This window comes from Lampetra fluviatilis, chromosome 71 (genome assembly GCF_964198595.1).
Source record: "Lampetra fluviatilis chromosome 71, kcLamFluv1.1, whole genome shotgun sequence".
NCBI classification, from domain to species: domain Eukaryota; kingdom Metazoa; phylum Chordata; class Hyperoartia; order Petromyzontiformes; family Petromyzontidae; genus Lampetra; species Lampetra fluviatilis.
This window is the reverse complement of record NC_136345.1, coordinates 2,183,212-2,209,091: the sequence shown is the minus strand read 5'-3', so window position 1 is coordinate 2,209,091 and position 25,880 is coordinate 2,183,212. Positions and strand designations below refer to the sequence as shown.

At 45.3% G+C, this 25,880-nt stretch overlaps 1 protein-coding gene and 1 pseudogene across 2 annotated transcripts in view; both read right to left on the bottom strand.

The window, feature by feature from the left end:
- The window catches only part of LOC144952964 (uncharacterized), a 24,780-nt gene extending 7,120 nt beyond the window's left edge, over window positions 1-17,660 (bottom strand). Inside the window, 1 exon segment of the mRNA XM_078883449.1 lies at window positions 16,117-17,660. Within this exon segment, the coding sequence (XP_078739575.1) occupies window positions 16,117-17,463 (1,347 nt within the window). The 5' untranslated portion in view covers window positions 17,464-17,660.
- LOC144953023 (uncharacterized) lies at window positions 5,845-25,880 on the bottom strand (annotated as a pseudogene). The gene is made up of 3 exons (XR_013640740.1): window positions 25,752-25,880; window positions 24,925-25,009; window positions 5,845-7,537 (listed from the first exon to the last, which is right to left on the bottom strand). The product of XR_013640740.1 is annotated as an uncharacterized LOC144953023 (transcript).

Here is a 25,880-nt window from a genome sequence, read left to right as displayed (position 1 = left end):
GGCCCTCAGGATGAACGGATACTCTGACCGTACTATCCGCCAAGCTGTCTCTCCCACCACACAGAAACAACCACATGAAACTCCGACCAAAACTATCACGTTACCATACATAGCAGGCGTGACCAAAAAGATCTCCAAAATTCTAAACAAACATAAGATCCAAGTCCGATTCAGCACAGTGCATAAAATCCGTGATCTGATTCCATCTGTGAAGGATGTCGTTCCTGACTTACAGTATCCTGGAGTCTACAAACTGAGTTGCATTTGTGGTGATTGCTACATTGGAGAAACAAAATCGTCATGTTGCTGATCGTGTCCGCGAGCACAAGTCAGATCTGAAACACGGCAGAACTGATTCTTCGGCCGTTGCCGATCATTGCTACAACTCGGCGGGCTCTCATGATATTGTCTTTTCCGAGACCAAGGTTCTCTGCAAGCCTCCTGGCTACCATCAAAGGTTTGTACACGAAGCCATACAAATATACAAACACAGACATAATTTCAACCGTGATGATGGGTACAAACTCAGTAATCACTGGAAAGATGTTATTAACCACGCAAAAAAGACTTAATTACACTTTTTGGACCATCTTATCTGACAGGCACTATTTTAATTTACTTCACCGAGTGTTAACATCCCCAGTTATTTTTAACAGTACTCTCTTCATTTTTCAGCCTGCATTGGTATAAACATGGGCATTTTCGTTCCTTTGTTCTATCATGTGTATCAGACCTCCCCTCCCCCCTCTCTGCCCATTGTGTTGGCGTGCGCAGCAGCCGCGTCCAAGCCGTCGCCAAATGTTTTGTTGGCTCCCTCCCCCTCCCACCCCCCTCCCTCCCGATACGTTCCATTCATTGGCTACCACATTCTGATGAACTCCCCCCCCTCTCCTCCCCCCCTTCAACTTGCTTATAAGGGATTACATCTTGAATCATTGCTTCACTTGATGCAGCTAATCTGGCTGTGACGGTCCCACCTGATGACGGAGACTTGTGTTGCCTCCGAAACGTCGTGAATTTTATTTTTATTTTTGTTTTGTTTTATTTTACTTTCATTACTTTTAATGTTTTACCTACGTGACTTTACCGAAAAAACCTGAGAATATGAATCATTGCAGTCACGAAAGCTTCAAATCTAGAATTATCACTGTCCTAGTCACAAAAGCAAAGTTTGTGGGGAATAATAGCATTTCCTGTACATTTGAGGTATATGCAATTAGGAAATAACACTACCCAGGAACAAAAATGTTTTATTGTTACACAGTGTAATAACTACGCCACCGCTCCCCACATAAATAAACTCTTACAGATGTAGTGACATTGCGGGATGTCACTGTGTAGTGCCGGCTCTAGAGAGGCACGGCGTGCGGTGTAACGACATCGCGGATACCATTATGGTGAGTGTAGTACTGGCCCTAGAGGGGCTCGGTGAGCGCTGATTGATATCGCCGGATGGCACCACGCTTGGCGTGTAGTGCCGGCCCTACAGGATAGGGTGTGGGAGTGCCGGCCGTAGGAATGAGGTTACGAAAGGCCATGGCACTCTGGTTGACCCGAGAGGGCACGTGACAAGCTAAGTCCACAAAGGGGCCCAAAGTGGGGGCTAGGGGTGGTCACGTGGTCGGGGTCCAGATCCTGCTCGAGGATTCTGAAAGGTGGTCGTGGCCAAGGGCGGAGCCAGCCACACCGCAAAAAATATAAGCCGGGTCCCCCAGAGGAACCGGCGTTGTTGTTCAACCTAAAGAAACGTTCGTCTACGTTCCACCAAGTCTACAACATGTGGAACTGGACCCGAGCTGTGGTCCCGGTCCGTAGTAGCTCGTTACGTTGTAATTAGTGCAGTTAGCCTGGTGGTCACCACCACAGGTTGTTATTCTGTTAAGGGGCAGTTACCCCGTGTGTTGGTGTTAAATAAATGTGTTGCCTCCAAGTGTACGTCTGCGACTCAGTTGAACTCACTACACATACATTTCACATGAATGCCATGTAAGTGTGGATCACTTGTCAGCAGGTCATTGGAATGATCCAGGTGTCAAGGGATGAATGACTGAGATGTTTGACAGATGCACCAGCTGTGCTTCACACTGTCTTGCTGCATTTTAGGCACCCGGCGTTTCACCCATTCATGTGAGCGTTGCTCCTCCGATCTCACTATTGTTGCAGAGCAAATATCTCCAACTGCCCCGCAGCATATATCACGGGCCTCCTCCACAGAGGCTGATCATGACACTCCTGGTACCAGTCATCAGCAGGTCTGATCACCTCCACATCCTCCAATCTCTTCTCAAGCCAATGCCATGCCTGTTTAGCTCGTAACACCTGGACTAACAGAAGATGCTTGAGCATGCTGTCTGTTTATGCGGGATTCATGACCCAACCAATGCAGCTTGGCCTCCCAAAGAAACTCGCTGATTATGTTCTGTACTGATATTTTAGGGATCTGTAAGGTTCTAATACAATCTTGTTTGGTTCAATAGAGGGAATCATAGGCTGGCCAGTCTTAATTATAAGCCAGAACAGACGGTCCTTTAAGTAAGTTAATATTTTGCATCCACAGAGAAAGGAGTAATATCTGTGGCCAAGAAGACTCACAGCTTTGTTTGTTCGTTTATTTCTAAATCCTCTTGTCTTGGTGAGGGTTGTAGCGGCAGCACATTTAGTAGGGCAGTCCAGACTTCCCTTTCCCTTGCGACAGACTCTGGATCTTCCTGGGGAATTCCCAGGCGTTCCCAAGCCAGCCAAGCGACATTCCCACCAGCATGTCCTGGCCCGGGCCCCGGGGACTTCCCTCAGTGGGACGTGCCCGATAGAGTTCCAGGGGCAGTCTATTGGGGGGCTTCGTTACAGATATTGTATATTGATATCACTCGTGGAATGAGGCCTGGTGGCTCAGTGACCCACGTAACCCATTTGGACCCAGCCTGGAATGGCTGCGTGGCACCGTCCTGTGCGCCCACCATCCACAGTACGACGAGTGAGAGGTGGGTGCGATGCCAGAATGGAACGGAGAGGGATGGTCTCGGACAGACTAGACCTTGGTGATGGACACTCAGCTTTGTATGGCGCAAAAGTCCAGGCAGCTTCCACGCAGTGTTACACAGTATAATGAAAGAATGCTGCTCGACTAATTTAAAGTGAGACTTTGGCTGCCAAACCAGAGCTGGTCGTGAACACATTAACCAGGCATGGGAGCTCCTCCACCACTTGTAGAACTGCCTGATTACTCATGGAGAGTTGAGCAGGTACAGTATTGTATGAAATCAAATTCCCAGGCAGGTGATTTATTTTTGTGGAACATACGAAAGGCCCCATTTCATGATGGAATTATCCAAGCACAGAACAAGATTCTCTAACCCCATTTCATTGAGTAGCCATGACCAGATCATCAGCAGATATAACATGGTTGACCAGGGAACGATCCCTTAACTATAACTAGGCATCGATGCGCGCATCATTTTAACCGTAACAAATGCAATTTATTTTTATGGCCATTGAGAGCTTCTCAAACGACAATTATTGAAGATGCTCTGTAATGTAATGCATGGGGCCAGAGTGAATTTCTGTCACAAGCCAAGTTGAACAGGAAATGGCTCCGATTCCTGGTCACGCAGCTTTAGACGGGCTTTCCCAAAATCATAAAAATCATCAAAGAATGTGGGCAACGTATTTAAAAGCTGTCCTCATTATGAAACAAATAAGCCCTGCTATTATACACACATCTACAGACAATATACACACATCTACAGACTTCATTGGCAGAATTCAATTGTAATGAAAGCCAGCATGGCAAGACATTACTCTTAATGTTTGACTACTGATACCTGAGCTAAGCAGGGTAACTTAAGTTATTGCTGGATAAATACTATACTTCCGATGAAGTTTGTGAGTGAGTGGGGAGCAGTAGTGAAACGGTTAGCGTGCTGCGCTATGAACCCAGCGAGCCGATTTATATTCTCACAGAGCCAAGCCGCAACATTTGGCTGTCGTCTGATGAAGCTGGTTGGAATTACTATCAAAACGTTGTACTTAGATTGTAAATGTTGTGGCTTGGCTCTCCAACACACTGATATGCTGTACTAGTACACTACACTATACACAACTATACACTACATTATACACTACACTTCACACAACTATACACAACTATACACTACACTATACTATACACAACTATACACTACACTACACATTAGTGCTGTACTAGTGACGCACTGCCCACGTTCTGTTTACGTGACAAACCCCTTACTAATTGGCTGTGTCGGGTGGTGGCGGGGTTAACGGCACATTTATTTATTTACGCGATCAATCCCAAACAAACCTGTATTATGGCTGTATATTTGGAGTTTGCGTGTCCCTCTCTCTCTGTGGTCGCGTGGATTTTCCTCCGGATCCTGCGTTTTTCCCTGCACATTTAGAGTCAACATCACCACGCGTTTAGAGTATTTAACCGATAAACATTTCCACACGTTGATAAGCCCACTGTGTTGTGGGCAGGTCGCTTCTGAAAAAGAGCGGTGTAGCTCAAGTGGGCTATGCCTGGTAAATAGAATTAAAACGTAGAAATGTTTAAAAGAAAACAAAGTTTCAAAGTAGTGAGCCAGGTGAAGACAAATTCAACTGAAGCAGAGAATTAAAGCAAATGCGATCAGGCGAGGGCAGGAGGCAAGGCCCCGCGTTGTAATGTTCCAACCTGGACATCGATTCCATACTCGCTGCTACTCAATTGATAACTCTACGACAGGGAGAAGGAGCGAGGCTCTACCTGGGTTCACAAGAACAACCACCTCAACAACAACCACAATAACAACTACAACAACAATCACCACAACCACAACAACCACCACAATGTAAACTTCTCACCTCGGATCGCAGTGAGCGAGCGTGCGCGGAGCAGCAACCTGGTAACTCGTGACGTCATGCGGCAGCAGGAGGTGACATGACGTCACTTGTGGGGTTCACACAATTCTCTCCTCCAACGAGCAGCAGAGTAACTGAATAAATTATGTTAATGAGAGGGGCCCATGTCAGGTGATGGTGCTTGGCTGCTGACCCCGTCCCATATAAGCATTTTACTGGAACGGAAATCGGTAGACGTGACGTCACGCTCAAAATCCCGGTGGGGGGGGGTGTAAATACCTCGGTGACATGACGTCACTAATGGAGGACACCTCCCCCTCGCATATCATGCCGAGTTAATGAGGGGTGACGTCAGAGAGCGAGATCAGGGTTAGAGTTCAAGTTTATTTAGATTCCATTTCTGTGGCTCCCTCTCTTGAACAGAAACCCATTGGGTGCGTGAGCTCAACAACAACGTGAACATTGTGTGTGGACACTGTTTGTTGGCGCAGTCGGGGGCACAGGTGGTGCATTGGCCAGTCATTTAAGTCAGTCGACCCATGACACCTGGATCTGCCCCGTGCACATAGCCTGGCACAAGCGCCGTGGTGACGTCACCACCACTTAGTGGCGAATGGCGGTTGTTACTGTGTGTATACACTGTGCGTGTACAGACTGTATACTGTGTGGGTAAACTGTGTGTACGCTGTGTACATGGTGTGTGTAGACCTTGTGGGTACACTGCGTGTGTAGTGTGTGGGTGGTCCGAATCAGTCGGGCGGCATTCTTTTCATCGGCTGCGCTATGCTGTGTGGAAGCTACCTGGTCTGTCGCTCCGCATGAAGCTTCGGTTCTTCTCGGCCAGTTTTGCCCTCCCTTCTGTAGGCATGTGAAACGTGGACCCCTCTAAATGGAACATCTGCGCCAGTTAGAAACATTCAGGCTGTCATGCCTACACTCAGATTGAGGGAATCCAAGTAGAAGCACATTCTCTATTTATTGCAGAGGTTCAAGGTTCAAATCCGACAGGCACGTCTGGCTACTCCAGTAACATTTAACAAAATATGCACCGTCTGCTTAACAGTGGATGTAAAACATACGATTGTGTCATTCAAAACGCATAGGTCATTGCATGTTGGTGTCATGGTCAATATTTGGGCAATTTCAAACATGATCCAGAAATTACATAATGAAGATTACACATCAATCATCACCCCCGACTGACAGACTCATGCCCACATGCAGGTGACAGCAGTGTCACCTTATGACACAGAGGCAGCTGCCACTTGAAGGTGCTCTTCGAGTGTTTGTGATGAGATATGAAACTGAGTTGCTGAGGCAATTAAGCAAGCACCATATCAATGCAAATATAAATATAACAGTGGAATACTTGGAAGCTTATTGGCTCTTGCTCCTGATTATTGATCTACCCAACCCACAGGTCAACAAATACTCGCCGCTCTTACTCTGCAGGTTGAACCCAGGAATTCAGTGTTCAAATTCACCTTTTCATTAAAGGCCTGTGACAAAGGTGCATCTATTGGAGCTTCATTGTCTCAAGCCTACCCATCCAACGGGTCTCCATTTGACTTTGTATTGTCTAAGAAGTCCACCCACACCTCCACTTCCACAAACTGCTGGGAGTTGCCTAGCTCTGCCTCCCAGTCAGAATTCTCCTCCTGCTTCACGTTGCCTCCATCGATGTAAAGGTACGATTTTTGAGTTGAATCTTCATCTTCCCAGTTTACCGTCACTTCTTCGCTTTTCACCATCACTTCTTCGCTTTTCACCATCACTTTCTCACATTTCACCTTCATCTCTTAGCTCTTCATCCTTTCTTCACATTTCACCTTCGCCTCTTCACATTTCACCTTGATACCTTTAAAAGTGTCCAAGCTGGGATTCACTTCTGGTTTCATGAGGGATGGGCTCACTGCAGCACTTTGACTTTCACAAGCCGATTTCAGACTCCATTTCTTGGGGATCTTTTGATGATTGTGTGTCCTCTGGTGATGTTTAAGAATTGATGACTGTGCAAACGCCTTCCCACACAGTGCAACTGAAGGGTTTCTCTCCCGTGTGTGTTCTCTGGTGTGATTGAAGAGTTGGTGATTGTGCAAATGCCTTGTCACACACAGTGCACTTGAAGGGTTTCTCTCCCGTGTGTGTTCTCTGGTGTAATTTAAGATGTTGTGAATTTGCAAACGCCTTCACACACAGAGGGCAACTGAAGGGTTTCTCTCTTGTGTGTGTTCTCTGGTGTCTATGAAGACATGATGGCCGTTCAAATTCCTTGTCACACACAGTGCACTTGAAGGGTTTCTCTCCCGTGTGTGTTCTCTGGTGTAATTTAAGATGTTGTGAATTTGCAAACGCCTTCCCACACAGAGTGCAACTGAAGGGTTTCTCTCCCGTGTGTGTTCTCTGATGTAATACAAGAGAAGATGACCGTGAAAACACCTTCGCGCACAGACTGCACTTGAAGGGTTTTTCTCCTGTGTGTGTTTTCCGGTGTGTTTTAAGAGCAGATGAATATGAAAATGCCTTCCCACACACACTGCACTTGAAGGGTTTCTCTCCTGTGTGAGTTCTCTGGTGCTGTATCAGATGTCCAACATGATCCGTGCTGTATGCACACTGGTTGCATTGTTGCCTTTTTGTACCGAGCTGCGCTGAGTGCCTTTGCTCCATCAAACCAATTCTGCAGAGGAAGTGTCAGAGGAACCGTCAGCTGCAGACAGAAAAAATGTATATCCAGACCATCTACGTCAATATCGAGGCACAAAAGAATGCATATATACACAGTCACACATGACTTGCACGTCTATACTCATTCATATATTCATGATAAGAGTGAAAAAGATTCCCAAATTCATCACATGGGCACACAATGAGAGAGCAAATGGTCAGCCTGGAAGCCCTAGTATCTTGAAAATGACTTTTAACAGTCGCCCTCCAACAACAACGGAGGGCAGAGGAGCGACGCTCACAACGAGCGGAGCGCCGGGTGGGTAAAGCACAGCAAGTTGCCACAGTAGGGGGCACAGGTGATGCATCAGCCAGTCGTCTCAGTCAGTCGACCTGTGCCATCTGGGTCTGCCCCGTGACCTCCTGCCAGCAGGCGTCCCACACTTTACGTGGCCTCAAGGTGCACATAGCCTGGCACAAGCGTTGCAAGCGTTGTGGTGATGTCACCACCACTTACTGGCGAATGGCGGTTGTTGTTGTTCAGTCTATGTATGTGTGTGAGTCGATATGTGCGTGTAACTCTATGTGTATGTGTCAGTCGATTTGTGTGTGTAACTACATGTGTGTGTCTGCCTTTTTGGCCCGGGCAACGCCGGGTACTCACCACTAGTGTCAATATAAATGTACGTGTCTGTATTCATTACGGTATTCATTACAATACAAATGAATGTGTATTTATTCTAATTGTAAGGTTTATTAACTACGTTTATTTTGTGTTAATGAATTTGAATGTGATTTAGGGCCTAGTCTGTTAGTGCCTTGACTAAAGCACTCAGCTTTTGTATTGTTTTTTTTGTTAATTTGTGTACATTTATGCACTTTAAAATATAAATGTACGTGTCTATATTTATTGTAATACAAATACAAGGATATTTATTCAAATGTTGGGTTTATTTTATTTGTTTATTGAGTTAAAAATGACACCGGTCACGCATTTTCTGGCATAAGGTATTCTAATGGATTTAAGGTTATTTTGGGGTGCTGATTCCAAATCTGGCATCAGTTTTCAGGTTTTTGAGATATCAAATATTGCATTTTCAATAAAAACAGCAAATGTATGCTCATATACGAATAGCTAAACAGACATCCATACAAGAATAAGATAAGATACAATAATAATGAAACAAACATTTAATGAGCCGTAGCACAAAGTTGTGAGAGTGACTGCATATTAATGTGAGTGAATGCATATTACCATGTAAGAATTGAATTGTGAAGATAAGAAAAATATGTACAAAAAGGTCATTCACAATAGTGATGTTACATCTGCATAAACGACCTTTTCTTTGATGATCTCCGATGTACAGATTGTGGAATGTCTCTCATCAAGGACCAGCAGTAATCTGCCATCATGTTTGAGTCCCATCGGCCTTGGTAACGTTCTTCCATAACTTTAATGTCTTGACGAAAGCGTTCACCTTGCTCTTCGCTCACGTGACCCATGTTCTCTGGAAACTGGGCCAAGTGACTATGTAAGTAGTGAACCTTGATGCTCATTCTACATTCAAGTGCTTGGAAACTCAAGAGCAGCTCCTCCACAATCTCGCGATAGTTGTCCGCTTTCCTGTTCTCAAGAAAATTCCGCACCACATCAGATAATGCATTCCAAGCTCTAGCCTCTGCCGCAGTCATTGTTATAACAAAGTGTGGATCCCTGATGAGTGTTCTTTTTTGAGGGCCATCAAATATTCCTGCCTTTTCTTCTCGGCACTGAGACTTGAAAAGGTTGAACATATATAGCTGAAGCAGTCTCCAGTGTGATCAAGAGCTTTGACGAATTGCTTCATTAACCCAAGTTTTATGTGCAGTGGGGGAAATAAAAAAAATTTCCTATCAACCAGAGGCTCATTCTTGATGTTCTTGTCACCAGGCGTCAAACTCATTCTTGGTGGCCAGTTCTTTTTAACCTAGTGTTCTAATGTAGCCCTACTGTCTCAGTAGCACAGGAAACAATGGTATTTGGTGTGACCTTCTTGCTGACCCAGCAGAAAATTAACCATTTTCAAAGCAACACAAATTAGCCATCCATGAACATGGTATTCCAATCTATCCAGAACAATCTTGATGTTGGCATACTCTTCATTCATTTTTACAGAGTGTCCTATTGGGATTGAACCATATATATTTCTGTTGTGAAGTAACACACATTTCAAACTCCTTGTACTACTGTCAATAAAAAGTCTCAATTCACTTGAATCATATGCGGGCAGTCCCATATTGAGAAGAAGCTCTTCAACATCATTACAATAAACAAGTTGACCATCTGAATGGAAGTACTGCTTCTCTGTTACGATAAAAGGGGACAGTAGTGCCAGGTCTGAGTAGTCCTTTCTCTTGCAGCCTGGAAGCCAACAATTCATCAGACTGCTTTGGCAAATCCAAATATCTTACAAGATCATTCAATTCAGGCTGACTAAACAGATACATTTTATCACAATCTGCATCAGATGGCGTAAATTCGATCTGAGCATCATCATCATCTGTAGAAGCAGGTAAACTGCGGGATTCAACATCAATCTCTGGTAGCTCAGTAAATACAGGCACAGGTATTTCCTCAGTGCTCAACTGGTCGTCTGGCAGATGGGATATCTGGGTATTGTAAGTGTTGTTTGTTTTTCTTATTGAAACCTTTTACATTCACAAGGCAGAAGTAGCAGTTATCCAAATGGTTTGTAGGTTCTCTCCAAACCATTGGCACACCAAACTTCAGCTTAGCATTCTTTCCTTTAGACCATGATCGCAAAGTTTCAACACAGGTTTTACACACTTTGTGAGGAGCCCAATTTTTGTCTTGGTCTCCAATTCGTACTTTAAAGTAGGCAAGATAATCCTTCTTGACAAAGGTATTGATGTTGCGCCTTTGATCCTAAAAAGTGAAGCTGCCACAGATGTAGCAGAAGATATCTGGGCCATTACTGCATTTCCTTCTTTCGGATGTTGTAGCCATTGTTAGATCACGCCCTGCAGAAGAAAAATATTAAATAAATGTGGATATCTACATAAAATTATATTATAAACACACTATCCTAAAAATACAGCACCATATTTTGCACTAAAGCAGTCACTAACTCGCAACAACTTGAAATCATAAGTGACAGAGCTAATTTCGGGTAAAATAAATGAAAATGGGGTATGCCGATAGCATAAAAATGAGATGTGATAGAGCAAATCTGAGATCAGATTTGGAATCAGCACCCTGAAATTTGTCTAAAACAGCTAGTTCGCCAGCGCATTGTCTAAAGCCCTAGGCTATAAGCTTTTCGTATTGTGTATGTATTATCCTTTACGGTTTATGAATGAATGAGGAAGCCACTGGGGCAGATTGAAAACTATTTTCTCTAGAACAGTTTGTTTGCGTGCTTAGTTTGTTGTCCTTCCCCCGCAACTCCGATTATCGCGGTCAGCTGTGTACGGTGCGAAAGAAGTTCAACGTAGATTTGTGAGCTGCTCACACGAGGCGGCCTGGTGACACCCAGGACGGGTCGTAGGCAGGACTCCCAGGACGTAACAAAAAGAGCAGATATTCAACTCAACACTCACAAACACCCACACACAAATGGTGACAACCGCAATTTGCCACTAAGTGGCGGTGACGTCACCACGACGCTTGTGCCAGGCTATGTGCACGACCCAGGTGCCACGGGTTGACTTGCACACAACCACACTCAGACGAAGACCCACATTTAGCCTTAACGTGCTGTTCCCGAGCAGTATAAATGGGGGCCGGCATAGCACAGGAGGAGGTGTGTGGGTAGAACCAGGCCCGGCCGCCTTTGTCACCCGAAGTCACAGGGAGCAGCACCCAGGGCCATGCGGACCGCCGTGGTCGTGGTGGTGAGGAGTGACGCGTCGCTCATGCTCGTGTGAAGTGCACGGAGAGTCTGTGGCGGAGTGCTTGAGCAGACCGAGAGAGCCAAGGCAGGACTACGACGCCATAGCGGAGGTGACGGTGGTGAAGGAGGGCTGGCTCTACAAGCGTGCTGCAAGCTTATGACTCGGGCGATGAAAAATCAGGCGCACAGGCCGGCAGAGGGAACTGCAGACCACGCTCCGCTCGCTGTCCTCCAAGCTCGAGGATATGAGCACATGCAACGACCTGATCGGCAAGCACGGAGCCGCCCTCCAGCGCTCGCTCAACGACCTGGAAAACCTTCAGCTGCCGCCCGAGTGCAGCGAGAAGCTCAAGGCCATAAATGAGCGCGCCAACCTCTTCTGCGTCACCTCCAATGCTGTGACCAATAGTGCTCACGGGTGAGAAGCCGTGCATGTGTGGCGAGTGTGGCAAGACGTTTCCCGCGCTCGGCCTACAAGTATATATATTTTTCGCTCATGTGTTAAACTATGTGTATCCCTGATATTTGAAAGATGGCAATCGTCCTGCTGTATATTCTACTGCTGTCCCTCCCGGCCATATCTAGTGCCACACTCAACTCTACAAACGGCTACCCTCGTTACTTCGCATCCATACTTGTTGCTCAATTTGCCACTACACCTGCTAATTAAACAGCTTATAGACAATTCTACACTCCATCATTGAAACCTTTTCAACCTTATCTTTGCCCCATTACTTCACCAGCACTCCTTCCAAACTTCATTCTGCTCTTAAGAATATCACCACCTGCGAGCTGCTGATATTCATCCAAGGTTCGCCGCTCTTCATCCTTTCACAGAAAATACCTGTGCAAACTATTAATTCTACTTTTCTTATTTCTGGGTGGTATTGCGCTTCATCCTGGCCCAAATGTAAAGAAATCGTATAATTATGTAGATTTTTCTGGCAGAAAAGGTGTTGGTGTTCTACACGTCAACATCAGAGGGCTTGTGATTAAATTAAGTCAACTAAAATTAGAAGTGGCAAGCCTGGACCCGGACATTTTTTGCCTAACAGAAACATTTCTCACTCCTGCTGTAAATGACTTGCAGATTACGATTGACAACTACAACCTTTTTGAGCTTGACCGAGGATCTAAAGGAGGTGGAATTGCCATCTATGTTTGTAATACTATTGCATGTTCACCAGCTCACTCCTTGTTTAAAAAAAATTGTATTTAAGGTCTTGCTCTCAGAATAACTCTCCCAAATAATCAACATATATTGGTAGTGTGCTGCTATAGACCGCCTAGTGGGAAGGATGTTGAAGCTGCGTCTGCACTGAGAGAGCTTCTTGGGGGCCTCCCTAAAGGTGAAATAGTTTTAGTAGGTGATCTAAATTGGAATTGGCTAAAATTGCCGGCCGTGGCCACAAATTTTGCAGATGAATTTAACCTATTTCAATGAATAAATGTCCCCACAAGACCCAACCTAAAAAATCCGGGACAGTCATGTCTGTTTGACGTCCTATTGACAAATGCCCCTCACAATTTCGCACTGACTGGTGTTCTGGATAATAACCTTAGTGATCACTCCTTCATATTTGGGGTGAGATCATCAGCCAGACCCAAAGCCCCCCTAAATTGGTTGAGAAGCACTCCATGAGATACTTGAGCATTCAGGCATTTACTAATGATGTGCTTCACTTGGATATTGACAAGGTCTCGGAAATCCCTAACCTGACTACGGCTTGGGAGACCTTCAGGTACACGTTTCTCCAAATTCTTGACAAACATGCTCCGTTGGTTAGATTTAAAACTAAAGGCAACCGCCCACCATGGTTTGATCCTTTGATTACTAAGCTCATGAAAACTAGGGACAAGGCTTGGGCACTTGCCCCAACATTCTGTCCAGGCTATACGGGGGATCTTTGTCTTTGTGTGTTCGGAGCAAGTTTGAGTGGCGTGTAGCCATGAGAGTTAAACGGGTGCGTGCCGCTACAGTCATTGACTATGGTTGGACAGACGCTGATAGACAAGACACACACAGACAAGACAGGCGGACAGACACAGACAAGAGGAACACAGAGACAGAGAAAGATAGAGATGACAAAGACAGAGAGAGACACACAGAGGCGGACAGAGATGTTGAATCGAACACACTTAACTCGCTCCATGGAAAGAGTTTCCTCGATCTTTGCCCATCCCCGGAAGTCGTTCTAGTTTATATTTATTTCAGTGTGGCGTGTACATGTAAGCAATGTGGGATATCGATGTACACAGATATGAACAAGATCAGCAGACGAGACGTCTTTCATACTCATTGGTTTTTTTGGTAAAGTCACGTAGGTAGAAAAAATAAAATAAATCGCGACGTTTCGATCACAACAAGCGGTCGTCCTCAGGCGAAAACATCTCGACATTTTCGCGGCAGAAGTCACGTGAGCTACGGCACGTGACATATATAAGGTGCCCCCCCCCCCCCACTGTGACTTGCCCCGCTCAGCTGAGCATTGTTTTAATGCGGTGGGTTCACGCGAAATTGATTTCTGTAAGACAAAGGTACTTTGAAGCCCACTGGCTATACTCTTATATAAGCACACAACTTCATCTACCTATGACGAACGCTGCACTTTCCGTTGTTTTCATGCAGGGGGCGCTGCAAACATACGCACCCCCTGTATGAACGACGGAGGCGCATGGACAGACGTTCAATCATGTTGGAATCGATCTACGGACGACGGTCTTCTCGCACAGCCAGCTCTGTGCCGCCTTATTTCGATCCCGCAATCCCGAAAAGGTGAAACTCCGCATGGAACCAAATCCCCGGCAAGGCCATCTACTTAACGACGAAAGGAAATTTACACGAAATGTCGTTTTCAATTAAGTCTACCAGATGTAAAATGATATAAGCTTTTAATGAAAAAATACAATTATCTAATTCAAATCATAATACAATTCAACATTGTTTCATTTTCAAACTTTAAAACGGACCATCAGGAGCTTGCGTGGATGCGTCGTTCGTGTGCAGTTTTTTTTCATTACTTTCCTGGCCCAAGGCCGTAAATGGTTCTGAGGGGCTTGCTTCAACCCATGGTTGTGAACATTCAGACATAATCAGCAAGGATAATTTCTAGTCCTAGTTCGACAAAATCTACGTCAACACGTAATACAAAATTAGAATTCGTGTTGTAGAGAATGTACCTCCTATTCGCGTAACTTTTGAGTGGTCTGCCTTGTAACTGATGAATGATCCGAATGCGCTCCCTATTTCAAAGACAATGAGTTGCTCCAAAGGGAGATGCTTCCTGAAAACACAGAAGTACCCTTTGACCTGTATCACAAAAACAACGGGTCTCACCAGAGTGATCTGTCCAGGTTACTTCCAAAACACACACTTTGTCCTAACATCACTTAATCAATGTTTAACCCTTATAGACAAAATGTTACATGTACACACACAATCATACAAGTATTAATTCTAAATTATTGAGTCATTTTATTAATTACTGCACCTAATTATGCTGCATCAGGTTACATCGTATTAACAATAAGTTATTTTTAAAAATGCGCACCGTCTGCTTAAGTGTATGTACATCTTCTTGGTTCTTTCGGTAAAGTCACGTAGAAGGGAAAATAATAAAAATAAAACATAATAAAATAATTCTTACAAAGTTTCGGCTACATTGCAAGCAGCCGTCCTCAGGTGAAGAATGAAACACCACCAAGCTTGGAGCGAATATTTAAGCTGGGTTGGCGGGGGAAGAAGAGCGCCTTGACAAAATAATTTGCATATCAAGAGGAATTTAGCATATTTATGGGAAATGCGTAGGAGGTGGGCGGGGGGTTTCAAAGTCATATTATGCCCGTGCATTATGCAGGATTAGCAGCATCAAAGGGAGGGGACAGGGGGTAGAATTAACAAAGGGAAGGAATGTTAAATTCCTCTTGAGATACAAATTAATTTGTCAAGGCGCTCTTCTTCCCCCTCCAACCCAGCTTAAATATATGCTCCAAGCTTGGTGGTGTTTCATTCTTCACCTGAGGACGGCTGCTTGCGTTGTAGCCGAAACGTCGTGAGAATTATTTTATTATGTTGTATTTTTATTATTTAATTATTTCCCTTCTACGTGACTTTACCGAAAGAACCAAGAAGATGAATCCCTGCAGTCACGAAAGCTTTAAATCGAAGTGAATGTACAACATAATAGTGTAATTCAAAACGAGTAGGCCATTGCATTCTGACGTCTGGGTCAAAATTGATCAAATTCTAAAACATTACCGACAAACTCCACAACTAAGATGCCACATCAACCACCGCCCCCTACTGACAGGCTCTTGTCCACATGCAGGCCGGTGCAGGGCCACCTCCTTGTGCCACACAGGGGCAGCTGCTACTTGGGGATGCTCTTCGAGTGTTTGAGACAAGATACGATAAAACACTCCAAGTTGCTGAGGCAATTAAGCAAGCACCATGTAAATGCAATTATGATTACATATCGAATGCTTGAGAGCTTATTGGCTCTCACTCCTGGTTAGAGATCTACGCAACCCACAGGTCCACAAAGACTGGCCGCTCTTGCCCTGCAGGTTGAACCTAGGAATTGAGCGTTCAACTTCACATTGTTGTCATTAAAGGCCTGTGACAAAGGTGCGTCTATTGGAGCGACATAATCTCAAGCTACACATCTAACGGGTCTCCATTTGACTTCGTATTGTTTCAGAGGAAGTCCACCCACACCTCAACTTCCACAAACTGCTGGGAGTTGCCTCGCTCTGCCTCACAGTCAGAATTCTCCTCCTGCTTCACGTTGCCTCTATCGATGTGAAGGTCTGATTTTGGAGTTGAATCTTCATCTTCATATTTTACCTTCACTTCTTCGCTCTTGACCATCACTTCTTCACATTTCACCTTCACCTCTTCATATTTCACCGTGATACCTTTAAAAGTGTTTAAGCTGGGATTTTCTTCCGGTTCTTGTTTAATGAGGGATGGGCTCATTGTGGCACTTTGACTTTCACAAGCCGATTTCAGACTCCACTCCTTCTGGATCTTCTGATGCTTGTGTGTTCTCTGGTGTGCATGAAGATTTGATGAAAGTGCAAATGTCTTCCCGCAAGGAGTGCACCTGAAGGGGTTCGCTCCCGTGTGTGTTCTCTGGTGTGCTACAAGAGGAGATGAACGTGAAAACGCCTTCCCACACACACTGCACTTGAAGGGTTTCTCTCCCGTGTGTGTTCTCTGGTGTATTCCAAGAGTAGATGACTGTGCAAACGCCTTCCCACAAACACTGCATTTGAAGGGTTTCTCTCCTGTGTGTGTTCTTTGGTGTGCTACAAGCGGAGATGAAAGTGCAAACGCCCTCCCACAAACACTGCACTTGAAGGGTTTCTCTCCTGTGTGTGTTCTCTGGTGGTCTACAAGAGTAGATGAGCGTGCAAACCCCTTCCCACACACACTGCACTTGAAGGGTTTCTTTGCCGTGTGTATTATCTGGTGTTTTGCAAGAGTAGATGACTGTGCAAATGCCTTCCCACACACACTGCACTTGAGAGGTTTCTCTCCTGTGTGTGTTCTCTGGTGTTCTACAAGAGTAGTTGACTGTGCAAACGCCTTCCCACACACACTGCATTTGAAGGGTTTCTCTCCTGTGTGCGTTCTCTGGTGTGCTACAAGAGAAAATGAATGTGCAAATGCCTTCCCACACACACTGCACTTGAAGGGTTTCTCTCCCGTGTGTGTTCTCTGGTGCATTGCAAGAGTAGATGACTGTGCAAACGCCTTCCCACACACACTGCACTTGAAGGGTTTCTCTCCCGTGTGTGTTCTCTGGTGTATTACAAGAGTAGATGACTGTGCAAACGCCTTCCCACACACACTGCACTTGAAGGGTTTCTCTCCCGTGTGTGTTCTCTGGTGTGCTACAAGATGAGATGAAAGTGCAAATGCCTTCTCACACACACTGCACTTGAAGGGTTTCTCTCCTGTGCGAGTTCTCTGGTGCCGTGTCAAATTTCCAGTACGATCCATGCTGTATGCACTGAGCCGCGCAGAGTGCCTTTGCTCCATTAGACTAATTCTGCAGAGGAAGTGACAGCTGCAGACAGAAAAAAAATATCAACACCATCTACACGTCAGTATCGATACACAGAGGAATGCATATTTACACAGACAAACGTCTATACCTATTCATATATTCATGATATAGTGAAAAAGTGTCCAAAATTCATCACACGGGCTGTTATGGCACACAATGAGAAGGCAAATGGTCACAAACATGCCTAGAAGCCCTTGTATCTTCAAAATGAATTTTAACCCAATACTCCGAGCACACAAAACGGCTGTCTGGCTACAAAAGTAATATTTATGAAAGCTAAATTCAGCTGACAAAGCAAAGGCTGTTGAAAATAATACTATTTGTTTTGATTTAAAGCTTTCGTGACTGCAGGGATTCATATTCTTGGTTCTTTCGGTAAAGTCACGTAGAAGGGAAACAATAAAATAATAAAAAATATAAAACAATAAAATTCTCACGATGTTTCAACTGCAACACAAGCAATCTTTATCAGGTGTGGAAAAAAACACACCTGATGATGACTGCTTGTTTTGAAGTCGAAACGTCGTGATAATTTAATTGTTTTATATTTTTTATTACTTTATTGTTTCCCTTCTACGTGACTTTACCGAAAGAACCAAGAATATGAATACTATTTGTGTTATGCAGAAATCAATAAATTAATGTTGAATTGCAACTTAGAGGTGTGAAGCCAGGCACAGATGTCCTTGAATGCTGGGATGAACAGTTCTGACTTCAGCTGCACATGTGCTGTGATATCATCCTGACTCCATTCTTACAAATGTTTCCAGAGGAAAACAAAAAAAAACTACCGTTTTGATATAACCTCCATGCTCAATAGAGTTAATCGACTTTACTGCAAATACAAACTTGACACTGTCACACACTCAGAGGCGGAGCCAGGATTTTCAGGTCGGGGGGGGGCAACCTCTTCAGCAATGAAATATAATAGGAGTTGTTAGTAAGTAAGGAGTTGTTATTAAGTAAGGACTTGTAAGGACTGTTAACAGCGTGCCGGGAGAGTTTAGGTGGCGCTTCGCTCCTAGCCAATGAAGCCATTGGCTTCTCGGAGTTATTCGACGCGTGTGATCGGCATTGCGCTCGCTGAAGGTGTTTGCCTTCAGGGAAGTCGTGTACTGTATAAGCAACTGCGCACAATTCTGTGAGTCGCTTGTAACTGCTTTGCCATTACTTATTGCCAGTTATGGACTCGGACTGTTAATCTCTCAACGGAGTCTCTGGCACGTAATAATATGCCACACGGTGGTAGTGGGGGTCGCAAAATGTCGATTTATCTATATAAAAGGGAAATGTGTGGATACATGTGTCTGTCTAGTCACTAAAACTTCAAATCTAGATATACAATAGACTTTTGTATTTTGGCGGGGGAGGGGGAATGACCATGAAGTGTGTGGCGTCAACCCGCAACACACCTGATTTAAGCGCTCTGCAATACGTAGAGCTGTTAACAGCGTGCCGGGAGAGTTTAGGTGGCGCTTCGCTCCTAGCCAATGAAGCCATTGGCTTCTCGGAGTTTCAATACATACTTGTGCGAAGAACGGGTACAACAGCTATCTTCTTAAATATAAAGCAGTAAATACATCTGTTTGTTTGTGTGAAGCAGCAAAAACTCTACAATGCTGAGCTCTGGCGTCACAACTTATGCTGTCTGGAATTTTTAAGTGAATGCGACTATTTTAGGCTCGCCACGTCATTCCCTTCCTGAGTGGCCAAAATCGACCTTACGTAGAAGTGGGTTGAGGTTGAATTTCCTGGAGTGAAAACATCCGATTTAGGTAAATTGATTTGTTTCGACTTTTTTCTTTCTTGCAAGCATAATTTTTCTTCAGGGTTTTTCAGTGAAATAAGGGAATATGAAATTAATCCAAGACAAGAATCCAAGTCCCGGGCGAAGCTGGGTAGTGAAGCTAGTCTTATATATAAAAAGTCTCCGCGCGCTCGCGCTTGCGGGGGATTTGGCTCTCGGACGGTGGCCTTCACGTAGAAAAAAATTTGCCGAGCGACACACACTAAGCCCCGCGGTGGGAATAGGCTATTCCGTTTTCCCATTCGTAAACGTTAAAGTAGTTTGATTAACACATTTGTGCCGTTTCTATTATTCATTATTTACTTATTGCACGACATCGACCATACCAACTGACGCCAAATGCGTGGGGGGGCGGACCCTACCAAGTGCTGCGCGTTCGCTCCAGCTCACGGGGGACATTTCCTTTTACGTGTTTTACAGGCAATACATACACACATAACGCTGCAGATAATTATTCACAGTGTCATGTCCTCTTGCCCCCCCCCAACACGATGCGTCCAGTTTATACTGCAGACTCCGTAGATCATATTTCAGTGCTTGCATACCATTATTCTTGCACGCCCGGGGGATGCTGGGGGGAGGGGTAGTGGCCCAGCCCCTAGCCTGGCAATGTGCCAACTCTGCTGCCTCGCCAATGTAGGCCAGGACGGGGGCTACGCATGGCACAAGGCCTCAACATGGCTATGGTAAGTACAAAGTCCATTGCTTCTTACGCTAACAACTCAAGTCCATTGTTTACTATTGTTAAACACATTAGTTGACAAACATTACTATAATAATGTTTGTGTGCAGATAAGAACTCACGTTGATTGCTTATTATTTAAACAATACGTTGCCAGATATTGTGTGCAGATAACAACTCAGGTTCATTGTTTACCATTATGAAACAAGTTGACATGTTACAATAATTATGTTTGTGTACACAAAACTATTTTTGGATTTTTAGGTTGCTCATTTTTCCCTTTTTTGCTGTCTTTTATGACGCTGCCACGGTCTACTGCCAGTCTGTGATTTGATTATTTCTTCAATAAATTTATATTGTTTCCATCGCTCACGTCACGCTATTTCCTCATACGTAGTACTGCCATACTGATAGCTGTGCCATCATCGGGGATTGCTGTGCCCGTCGATGTGTGTGTCTTTGAGTCCATATGTGTGTGCGTGTAGAGCCATGCGTGTCTTTAACTCCATGTGTGTGTCTGTCTTTTTCTAACGGACAACGCCCCATGTGTGTGTGTATGTCAAAGTGGTTATGTGTGTGTGTCAGTCCAAGTGTGCATGTCAGTCCATTTGTGTGCGTATCAGTCGCTGTGTGTGTGTGTAAGTCCATGTGTGTGCGTCTTAGTCCATATGTGTGTGTGTAAGTACATGTGTGTTTACGTCAATGTGTGTGTGAGTCCACGTATTGCTGTGTGAGTCGGTGTGTGTGTGAGTCGCTGTATGTGTGTACATCCATATATGTGTGTGTATCTTAAGTGCATGTCTATGTGTGTGTGAGTCCATATGTGTGTGTCTGTAAGTCGATGTGTTTGTGTGAGTCGATATGTGTGTGTCTCAGTCCATGTGCGTGTTAGTCGGTGTAACTCCATTTCTTTGCGTGTCTGTAGGTCCATGTGTGCATCTTAGTCCATGCGTGTGCTTTATTGACCTGCTCAAGGACTATGATACCATCAGTTAGCCTGGCCTCTGGGTTGCTCTTTGTGCTTTCCGAGTCCCTGACCCACTAATCACCATCCTTAAGGACCTTCATGATGGCGAGCCGCCCCACGTCTAAATACGTGGCCGTGAGTCAGAGCCATTCCCTTTCCACCTTGGGGTGCAACAGGGATGTCCTCTGGCTACCACATTATTTTACATATATTTGGACCACGTCAAGCCTTCAATGCCTGTACCGGAAGAATTCCCATCTGCTACAGAAACAATGGGAGGCTGATCGATACCCGGGTGCGGTCAAGGGATGGCACTCTATTGTTCAACCACGATATGTATGCCGATGATCTGCTAATTGCAACTCACTCGGAGGAGGAGTTCGAGGTGCTGCTGCTGAACCTGGAGCTTGCCACCAAGAGGTGGGGGCCTTACCATCAGCCCCACCAAAACGAAGCACCTGCCTGGCTATTTTGTACCATTGGACACTCCACCCCCACAACTCCCAATTGGTGATGGGGCAGTTGTGGAGACAGTGGAGAATTTCCCATACCTTGCCAGTGTGCTAATGACCGGCTCCGGTTTAACAGCAAAGGTCTCACTCCGAATCAGTCGAGCTGCATTATCTTTTAATTGGCTGCGTAACACTGTGTGGAAGCTACCTGGTCTATCACTCCGTACAAAGCTTCAGGTCTTCACGTCCACGGTCATTCCTTCTCTTCTCGATGCTTGCGAAACTTGGACCCCCTAATGGAACATCTTCGCCGATTATAAACATTTAGGATGGCCTGCCTACGATCCATCCTGGGTTTAACCAGGCTGCATTGTGTGAGGAGCTCACAAATCCTTCAAAGATGTGGACAAAGTCCCATCGGTGACCTCCAGCAGGCAAGGCTGCGTTGCCCGAGTCATGTAGCCCGCATGGCCAGCCACCGCATGCCTAAACAGCTTTTGTTCGACCGGATCGAGGGGGCTAAACGGGCGCGGCACGGGCTGGAGAAGACATGGAGTGATCTGGTACAGGATGACTTGGAGCTGAGTCCACTTGCGGATGACTGGTACCAACGGTGTCAAGATCGGCCTCTGGAGCAGGCTCCTGAAGGACGCTACTGGGCAGTTGGAATCAGTCACCCTCCAACAACAACGGAGGGCAGAGGAGTGACGCTCACAACAACGAGCGGAGCACCGGGTGGCTAAAGCACAGAAAGTTGCCACAGTAGGGGCCACAGGTGATGCATCAGCCAGTCGTCTCAGTCAGTCGATCTGTGCCATCTGGGTTTGCCCCCTGACCTCCTGCCAGCGGGCGTTCGACACTTCATGTGGCCTCAAGGTGCACATAGCCTGACACAAGCATTGTCGTGACGTCACCGCCACTTAGTGGTGAATGGCGGTTTTTGTTCAGTCTATGTATGTATGTGTGAGTCGATTTGTGCGTGTAACTCTGTGTGTGTGAGTCGATTTGCGTGTGTAACTACATGTGTCTGCCTTTTTTGCCCGGGCAACGCCAGGTACTAACCGCTAGTACAATGATAATACTATGTAACACAATTTTTGTTCCTGCGTACAAAGTGTTATTTTTTTTATTGCTTATGCCTAAAAAGTATAGAAAATCGCTATTATTCCCCACAAACTTTGCTTTTGTGACCAGGACTTTATGTGAACGAAAAGACACAAATTTATCATTGAAAATAGGTAAATTTCAAAATATCACTGTCCTAGTCACAAAAGCAAAGTTTGTGGGGAATAATAGCATTTCCTGTACTTTTGAGGTATATGCAATTAGGAAATAACACTAACCAGGAACAAAAATGTTTTTTTGTTACACAGTGTAATAACTACGCCACCGCTCCCCACATAAATAAACTCTTACAGATGTAGTGACATTGCGGGATGTCACTGTGTAGTGCCGGCTCTAGAGAGGCACGGCGTGCGGTGTAACGACATCGCGGATACCATTATGGTGAATGTAGTACTGGCCCTAGAGGGACTCGGTGAGCGCTAATTGATATCGCCAGATGGCACCACGCTTGGCGTGTAGTGCCGGCCCTACAGGATAGGGTGTGGGAGTGCCAGCCGTAGGAATGAGGTTACTAAACGCCATGGCACTCTGGTTGACCCGAGAGGGCACGTGACCAGTTAAGTCTACAAAGGGGCCCAAAGTGGGGGCTAGGGGTGGTCACGTGGTCGGGGTCCAGATCCTGCTCGAGGATTCTGAAAGGTGGTCGTGGCCAAGGGCGGAGCCAGCCACACCACAAAAAAGTATAAGCCGGGTCCCCCAGAGGAACCGGCGTTGTTGTTCAACCTGAAGAAACGTTCGTCTACGTTCCACCAAGTCTACAACATGTGGAACTGGACCCGAGCTGTGGTCCCGGTCCGTAGTAGCTCGTTACGTTGTAATTAGTGCAGTTAGCCTGGTGGTCACCACCACAGGTTGTTATTCTGTTAAGGGGCAGTTACCCCGTGTGTTGGTGTTAAATAAATTTGTTGCCTCCAAGTGTACGTCTGCGACTCAGTTGAACTCACTACACATACATTTCACATGAATGCCATGTAAGTGTGGATCACTTGTCAACAGGTCATTGGAATGATCCAGGTGTCAAGGGATGAATGACTGAGATGTTTGACAGATGCACCAGCTGTGCTTCACACTGTCTTGCTGCATTTTAGGCACCCGGCGTTCCACCCATTCATGTGAGCGTTGCTCCTCCGATCTCACTGTTGTTGCAGAGCAAATATCTCCAACTGCCCCGCAGCATACATCACGGGCCTCCTCCACAGAGGCTGATCATGACACTCCTGGTACCAGTCATCAGCAGGTGTGATCAACTTCACATCCTCCAATCTCTTCTCAAGCCAATGCCATTCCTGTTTAGCTCGTAACACCTGGACTAACAGAAGATGCTTGAGCATGCTGTCTGTTTATGCGGGATTCATGACCCAACCAATGCAGCTTGGCCTCCCAAAGAAACTCGCTGATTATGTTCTGTACTGATATTTTAGGGATCTGTAAGGTTCTAATACAATCTTGTTTGGTTCAATAGAGGGAATCATAGGCTGGCCAGTCTTAATTATAAGCCAGAACAGACGGTCCTTTAAGTAAGTTAATATTTTGCATCCACAGAGAAAGGAGTAATATCTGTGGCCAAGAAGACTCACAGCTTTGTTTGTTCGTTTATTTCTAAATCCTATTGTCTTGGTGAGGGTTGTAGCGGCAGCACATTTAGTAGGGCAGTCCAGACTTCCCTTTCCCTGGCGACAGACTCTGGATCTTCCTGGGGAATTCCCAGGCATTCCCAAATCAGCCTAGCGACATATTCCCACCATCATGTACTTGCCTGGGCCCTGAGGACTTCCCTCAGTGGGACGTGCCCGATAGAGTTCCAGGGGCAGTCTATTGGGGGGCCTCGTTACAGATATTCAGCATATGGGAAATGCATAGGAGGTGGGCGGGGGGGGTTCCAAATCAATACTATGCCCGTGCATTATGCAGGATTAGCAGCATCAAAAGGGGGGGGGGGAGGGGGGTAGCATTAACAAAGGAAAGGAATGTTAATAGTATGTAGCTGCAGTTACTAAACAACCACGTAAAAAACTAAAGTATAAACTGCATAACAAACAAACTAAAGTATATACTTTAGTTTGTTAAAGTATATACTTTAGTTTGTTTGTTATGCAACGGTTGTTTGTTATGCAACGGTTAGCGTGCTGCGCTATTAACCCAACGAGCCGATTTATAGTGTCAAAACGTTGTACTCAGATTGTAAATGTTGTGGCTTGGCTCTTCAACACACCGATGTGCTGTACTAGTACACTACACTATACACTACTATACACTACACTATAAACTACACACTAGTGCTGTACTAGTGACGCATTGGCCACGTTCTGTTTACGTGACAAACCCCTTACTAATTGGCTGTCGGGTGGTGGCGGGGTGAACGACGCATTTATTTATTTACGCGATCTCACACAAACAAACCTGTATTATGGCTGTATATTTGGAGTTTGCGTGTTCCTCTCTCTCCGTGGTCGCGTGGATTCTCCTCCGGATCCTGCGTTTTTCCCTGCACATTTAGAGTCAACATCACCACGCGTTTAGAGTATTTGACCGATAAACATTTCCACACGTAAAATTTCGATTTAAAGCTTTCGTGACTGCAGGGATTAATCTTCTTGGTTCTTTCGGTAAAGTCACGTAGAAGGGAAGTAATAAAATAATACAAATAAAACATAATAAAATCATTCTCACGACGTTTCGGACACAACGCAAGCAGCCGTCCTCAGGTGAAAACCAGGTGCGACAGACCTGGAATTTCATCTGAGGACGGCTGCTTGCGTTGTGGCCGAAACGTCGTGAGAATTATTTTATTGATTTATTTTTATTATTTTATTACTTCCCTTCTACGTGACTTTACCGAAAGAACCTATACGATTTTCACACGTTGATAAGCCCACTGTCTTGTGGGCAGGTCGCGTCTGAAAAAGAGCGGTGTAGCTCAAGTGGGCTATGCCTGGTAAAATAAAATAAAAAGTAGAAATATTTAAAGTAAAACAAAGTTTCAAAGTAGTGAGTCAGGTGAAGACAAATTAAACTTAAGCAGAGAAATAAAGCAAATGCAATCAGGCGAGGGCAGGAGGCAAGGCCCCGCATGGCTAGGCCCCGCGTTGTAATGTTCCAACCTGGACATCGATTCCATACTCGTTGCTACTCAATTGATATCCCTACGAGGGAGAAGGAGCGAGGCTCTACCTGGGTTTACAACAACAATCACCACAACAACAACAACCACGATGTAAACTTCTCACCTCGGATCGCAGTGAGCGAGCGTGTGCGCAGCAGCAGCAACCTGGTAGCTCATGACGTCATGCGGCAGCATGAGGTGACATGACGTCACTTGCGGGGTTCACACAATCCCCTCCTCCAACGAGCAGCAG